This window comes from Limulus polyphemus, unplaced genomic scaffold (genome assembly GCF_000517525.1).
Source record: "Limulus polyphemus unplaced genomic scaffold, Limulus_polyphemus-2.1.2 Scaffold671, whole genome shotgun sequence".
NCBI lineage: Eukaryota > Metazoa > Arthropoda > Merostomata > Xiphosura > Limulidae > Limulus > Limulus polyphemus.
This window is the reverse complement of record NW_013666281.1, coordinates 138652-146121: the sequence shown is the minus strand read 5'-3', so window position 1 is coordinate 146121 and position 7470 is coordinate 138652. Positions and strand designations below refer to the sequence as shown.

At 32.4% G+C, this 7470-nt stretch overlaps 1 protein-coding gene across 1 annotated transcript in view; it reads left to right on the top strand.

Annotated features, from left to right (window-relative positions):
• Nucleotides 1-476: 476 nt before the first annotated feature.
• The window catches only part of LOC106459865 (rhophilin-2-B-like), a 94800-nt gene continuing 87806 nt past the window's right edge, over nucleotides 477-7470 (top strand). Inside the window, exon 1 of the mRNA XM_013919536.2 lies at nucleotides 477-668. Within this exon, the coding sequence (XP_013774990.1) occupies nucleotides 576-668 (93 nt within the window). The 5' untranslated portion in view covers nucleotides 477-575. The remainder of the gene's footprint in view (nucleotides 669-7470) is intronic.

Here is a 7470-nt window from a genome sequence, read left to right as displayed (position 1 = left end):
GTGCAGATGACCTCTTTCTTCACCAACTCTTCTGTTTCTTCCGTCATTATTTTGTTTTGAGCTCTCCCGCCAAAAGGCTCTCCGGGGGAGCGTCCCGCAGTTTGTAAAACACTATTCTTGTCTATCTCTTCTAAATTACAGACGGCTATGACACATAGCCCTCAAGTAGTTTCGCGCGAAATTCCAGAAACAAACCAACTTAACGATATTGTGAAAATGTAAAACAATAGTTTAATTTGAAAGAATGCGTCTGATTTTATTGACTTTTCTTATACATGGGAAGTTTTAAAAGAACGTAGTTCTCCTACTTTTTAAGAATGATAATTTTAATATCAGCATGTGCATAAGAAATCACTGAAAAGCACGTGTGTGTGACAAGTGCCTCTAAATAACAACTCTTGTGTGTGTGTTGAAATAATATGGCCACACGAGGGCGCACCACGATACACAGCTGTGTAAACACGGCAGAGGTTTGAGAAAAGGGAGAGAAAGCGTTGTGTGACGCCGATTAAGGTATTCGGCACGTGTTAGGGAAGGCAGTAAAACCATTGTAGTTTTAACGATATGCATGCACCATGTCAGATAAAAATAAAGTTGGGAAATTGCACGTTGGTGACGATGGATATATCTCTCCGGATGTAGGGAACCAAAACTACCGAAAAATTTGGGTAAGTTAGAGTATGCATGTTTCATCTTAGTTGTACATTTTATTTTATTTCACGCGTGTTGTACAGTCGCAGGTACAGTGGTACAGGTAATATTAGCAAAGTCTGATGTACGTTAGGTTAGCGTTTCCGTAGTTATTTCATGTTACTGGGAGAGGAAGCGCTCTAAAAACAGGTTTGCCATTTTTTTTATGTCCTTGATTTCCATATGAATATATAAAAATATATATATATATTGTATAAAGTTTTACAGTAATTCAAAAAAGCAACTTTTAAGAAAAATTAGCTTTATGGAAGAGACAAAGGATTTTGTAAAAACTACATACACGAGATATTTGTATATTAATTATAACACCAGTAGTGGTTAATTGTGCCTAGTTAATTAGGTGATCATAGATGAGAAGCCTAATCTTGTAAGATTAGAGCAGGGTATTTATAATTATTTCCTCCATAAATATATTCCCAGAATAAATATGAGTATTTGGTATTAACTTAAAAGATGAACATAATTTTCAAGTAAAAAGGAAAACTCAAATTCGTTGATGTTGAAAAGCAATTGAACATCGATATTAGCAGTAGCCGTAAACTTATTGGTTACTGTACACATGTAAAAAAAACAATAAAAAAATGGGCAAGCTATTGTAACAGGAACAGCTTTAACTTGTATTGTTGTATAAACAAACATTAGTTTATAATTTATTCTCGTCCTTTTCTTGACTCAGTATCATTAAAAAGGTGTCTTTTGAAAGCTTCGTTAAAAGATTGTAATAATATAGTTGGACAAACCTGTATTGGTGAGGTGACCGCCTTTGTTTGTCGCATGTAATATGGATGTCAGTGACACTACAAATGTGAGCAACAAAAACAGCATAATTACTTAATACAGTACCGATATTGTTTTAAATATACCGATTAAAACATTGCTATGTGGTGCGTGTTTGTACAGGATGCATAACAGATGTGAAACGAACACACTATACCCAGTAAGAGTGGAATGTAGCGTAGTTTTAGTAAATCACCTTTTGTTTGGAGAGGCTGTTAACTTTACCTAGGAGTTTCTAAATCGGAAGCGTTTCACAGTGATTCACACTTAATTTTTTTCTTTGAAACAATTCAGTTACCCTCATTCAAAGATAAAGAAAACTACACGCAGTTAAATGATTTTTGTATAATATTTGTCATATATGCATTTTTATATTGAATATATATAAGGCATAACGTAAAATATAAACCACTGATTGATATTAGATTTTAAATTATCTTCCAAAGAGAAATTTTGGTGTAAAATAATTAAACTCGCACTCAATAAAACAGATAACGTAAGAATTAAAAACATAGAATAATTTATTATCTGGATATTTGTCTTAAAAGCGAGTTAAACGTTAATACATAAACTATTTATGAGTAACTAAATCTAATAATAACCACTCCTGGAATATTAGTATATGAATGGTACGGTGTTTGTATTCGCATGGAATAAAATGATAATGTTTCATATAATAAATGAATTTTTGTAAGTGTTAAATTAATCCCATTTTGCGTTTTCAAAATGTTTCGCGTATTTTCGACAAGACTGCACGCATTAGGAAAAATAGCACGTATACCGTTTTAGTGTACAGGTACATATAGATGAGGTAAATACACCGTGCATGACGCATAAATGTCGCTGATAAGTCAGAATGCATTCTCTGCTTGCTGTACAGCATATTCTGTCATTTGATTGGTTATGTTGTTTTTTAGATTAGTTAATAATATGCAGGATGCCTTCTTTTATTCAGGATCTGTATAAGGTGATAAAGAATTAATGTGAAATTTAAAGAAAACGTGGCACAACTTGTAAAATGCTGCAAGTTAACATTCTTTGATATTGTTATTGTATATTTGTCGGTTGACAATCCAGAGCTTTTTCAGACATTGTCGAATTATTAATCACAGTTGTGTTTTATAGGCAATATGAACGGTTCAACCAGGTTCCACATTTATAAAATAATTATACGTACTTGAACCCCAAGAGTTCATCATTTCAGCAACGTACCAAATTACATTTTTTGTAAATGATTACTATGGACTCTACTATGCGAATAAAAGTAACTGTTGTTAACACTTACTTTTTTATGCATTTACAAACAAAACCAAGTAGTATGGCGTTTTATGTAAAGCGTGAAATATGTCAACCAAAAACTGAGTAACTTGAATCCCTTGATCATACACTGAAGTATGAAGACAACATCGTATCACATATCGCAAGAAAGCGATATCGTTTAAATGTAGGGATAATTAAATAAATATTTGCAGGAGAAAAGAAGTCCCTTATTCTCATTCATTTCTTCTTTTCAAAACTCACTGGTAGAGGGACGTACGCATACAGACATACAGTTAAATATTGTACATTTAAGGGGGAAAAAAGAAATTTTGATTATATGCTGCAAATGTAACTGGTGATACACACGTATCTGTAGAAATATTTATTTTTTTATAGTGTGTAGTCTGGTATTGAAAATATTACTGTTTAAATATTTTGATTTATGTCTATGAATAACGAATTTTGTAGGCAACCTATACATACATACGTTAGTTCATCCACAGTTGCTCCAAAAGACGCGGAAAAATCAAACAAGTTAAACGTGAAGTTTAAATGAAAAATATTTTGGGGGAGGTTTCGTAAAAAAGCCCTTAATTAAGTAGCATATACCGAGTTACTTATAATTAATAGTATTTTACTGCCCGACATGGAGCATCCTACCGAAACCACTAAAAAAAAGGGTTTTTGTTCAGACATGGATGTTAACGATTTATTGAAACAATAGCAATCTAGTGATTCTTAGTTGTAAATACCTGGTGATTCAAAAATGTTTACACTTGTATTGAATTTTCTGTTACTTTGCCCGTATTGTTCGTGGATATCTGGACAGGATTTTCCCCAGGAAATGGATTGGAAGAGATGGCCTGTCCGTTCGCCAGATTTTGTGATTTTTGGCTGTGGGGTATGGTTAAAGAACGTGTGTATGCCACAAAGCCACGAGACGTACAAGATCTCCGGGAAAGGATTATAAAAGTCGTACAATCAATACTACTTGGGATGCGATCTGGAGCTCTGGATGCAACGTTTGACCGCTTTCAGACATGCATAGATATTTGTGGAGAGCAAGTTGAGACTGTATGAAACGTAGGAAATATAAAATATAAACCCACACAAGTGAATTAGTTGTGAATCAGCCTGTATATATGTATAACTAGTTGATTTTTCAACTCCCCCATAATATTTGACAAAATATCTTGAAGCTTTCCATGTAGGCTCCTGATCATCACTTAATATAAGAGAAAACGTTTTCGAAAGAGTCTTGATGGGGTATCTGAAATAAGGGTCAAAATGTTTTCGGATTATGTAAACGCTCATACTTGAAAATTCGTATTAAAAGTAAAGAGTCGTTCAAAAGAGTGAACTAGTTTAAGATTTTTTTGCATTTTTAAAGTTCCATATTTCGGGTGTTGTCAGGACAGAATCCACGAATATACACAAAAATTGACATGGACATATAAGGAATTATTCAAATTATTTATCTTCGTTTAGATATTCAAACTTTTTATAATGGGATCGGGGACTAAAACAGAGAAAGGATCAAAGGAGTTTTGTGATCTCAGGATTGGCTTTACTGATTTACTTTAAAATTGACTACATCATGTAACTGTAAGTAGTTATTCAAAACATTGTTTTGCATTGTTTCTTATGGTTTCTTTTTTTTTAACGCTTAATTTGTTTAGTTCTGAAAATTGGGTAAAGCTTCTTTTCAACATTTAAAGTTAAATCATATTTTACTAACAAATAACCAAGTAATAACAGAAAAAAAAAGAAATGATTAAGCTATCTATTTATTAGGCTGACAAAAATAATGTGATGGTATTGCCGTAAAATATAAAATGTCACAAAAAGCATAATTTTAGGGGCTTTGATCCATTTCTTGGCCATGTTGCGACCAATTTACGTGGTATATAGTACAAAAATGCCTTCTTGCAGGTCCCAAACAGTGACATAGATAGTTTTCGATTGTTTGTTTTTAAGATTTTTTCTGGTGTCAAAATTGGCAATGTTGGGAGTGCGTGGCGAGACATGTTGCATTCGTCCGCGCATGTTGGTCTCTTTAATTTATTAGTTTTCCTTAACAAATATTTGATTCAAAATTAGATTAACTTGTTTCTTTCAGTAGAAAAAGCCATGCTTTAGGTGCTGGAAAAACTAGTTTATTACAAAACATTATTCTAAAAGTCGACTTTCTACAAAAAAATTTTGGGAACTGAAGTGATGAGATTACAAAAAAAAGACAAGTTGAAACAAATTTCAAGCATTTAAAATGTCAGAATGAAAGACAACATTAGTACATAAAGTTAAAATACATGCTACTAGAAAGCAAAAACATTATTAATTAAAAAAGTAAATTCATAAAGATTATACTCATATTTTTTGTGAAAGTAAAAATCATCAGATTTATATAGAGTAAAAGATATTCAATGGGGGAAAAAACTGTTTAGATATGCTTTATGCGCATATAAATAAGGTCCACTGATAAGCTTAATTGTTAGTAGTGCCATCTGCTGTTATTTATTGAATGTAATTCAAAAAACTATATTTACGAACACTAAAAGATACTTTTTACCTTGTCTTTTCATAAGTTAAAGACAGTGTTGCACATGTAAGATATTTTTAAAGTTGTCTGAAGAAGTCTTGAAGTGATTATTTTTGTATAGTAAAACTGCCTTTATCATTAACAGGTTTTATGATTTTATCTATATAGTCCCTATATGTGCATCATTCATAAGACTGAAGTATGTGATATATCGATCTTCATTATTGAAATAGCGAACTTTTAGAAATCAAAAATACTTCGTAATAATTTGAGAGTAATACTGCTATAAACACCACTTAGGTCTATTCAACTGGTATTTTCTTTTGTTTGTTTTATAACAAAATCTAACATGTACAAGCCATCATGCTTTATAGCATTTATCTATGTAAGACACACTCGTTTTATGTATATTTTCTTTCTGTAAATGTTTGTGTCCAGTAGAATTAAAACTCTTCGCATTAACTTAACGTGTAATGACATCATTGTCGTGAGGTGCATATATTAGGTTTCGTGACTTTGGAACCGATTAAGTCTACACGAAATGCTAAAGGTCAAGGATAAATCAGCCACGCAAATCTGTAAAATACAATGTTGGTTTTGCAGACCATGAAAAGGAAATACTTTGCTTTTTCTTAATCTAATTGTACAAGGATAATTATTCTATCTGCATAATTGAAGGTGAAAGAGCAGTGTTCAAGGTGAACATGCACTTATTGACAGGTATGTAAGCCACCATCTTCTGGTAAATACGTCACATAAATAATTAAATTAGCTAGCTGAAAATTCTTCTTACTGATTGACTTTGTCAAAACTTACATTATCACATTTCAGTGGATTGTTACTCTTCCATGGATTAATAAAAATAACAGAATTAAATACAATAATTAAAGATATGAATATGTGATCGGTATAGAAGATTATAAATTGTAACAATAACGAATATCATCCTTCGTATCGACTAACCTAGGGGGAAGGTTTTGAAATGAAACGATAATTCTGTACATAATTTTTTCACGCTACCAAACAAATATTACACTGAAAATATTTAAACAGATTAATTTGGAAACTATATTTATTTTACCTTAACCGTTGAATTTGGCTCTAGAGGGAATGCAGCTAGTCAACACCACCCACCTCAAACTCGTGGGATACGCTAATCGAATAGTGGGATTTGATCGTAACTCGTATAATGGCCACAAAGTGCAGAGCACTATTTTTTTTTCCTTTGGTAATAACGAGGCGAGAACCATGGAACCTCCGATTCACAGTTCAGCAGGCGAACGAAGTTAACAGTTGTATATTTATTGTAAAGCATACCCTGCTCTGAAAATGTGTATAACTACATTTGTGAAAGATTGCCGATTACTTCTATAGAAAATGTAAATGTTCTAACAACTTCCAACATGAACAGTTGCTGTATGACTTATTGTGTTTATTGCATTAGCTTTTAAGCGAAATAGCTGAAATGTTTTCAACGTTATTTTTGAGGACTTTTAATTAGGGATTTTGTAGAGTAATATTATGTAGAATTTCGAGTTTTTATTGTCTTATAAAGGAAGTGTAAGTGTTAATCAAATAAAAAAAAAAAATGCACCTAAACTAACCATTTGAGATGGTTAAGACATTATTCAGAAGTGGATTACGACGTCGCATCGACTTCATCTACAAATTGAACCTTGGATTTTGACCATACGCCTTACCGAACTTGATACATACAAGTTCGTCTTTAGGCAAGAATTTAGAAATCATGGCAGGCTTAGTTGTGATACTCTTCGACTCAAAATAAATAGAGAATGGTTGGAATGTTAAGTGGTAACAAAATGTAGTACTTTATTGCACAATTGATTCGAATGGTTTGTCACATTCGCTTATATTTAACGTTTTAAACCAACAGAAATCTAATCAACACAAGTAACGAAGACCATGAAGCTTTTAATGGACTAAGTTTGCCGGACGTGGTACGGTGTTCTTTATTATATGTGACAAGAATTTCGAATATATAGCGGATCTTATTGATGAATCAATGAATTCATTTCTAAGGTTTTATTTTTATTGTTATTCGTCTGTTGACATTACATACTTCTAATTAGACTTGAATATAGAGCTAGCTACTATGTTCTAAGTTATTAGTACTGTTGCGTCAGCGAGTCACGTGACTACTATGACGCAACGTTTCTAGAACT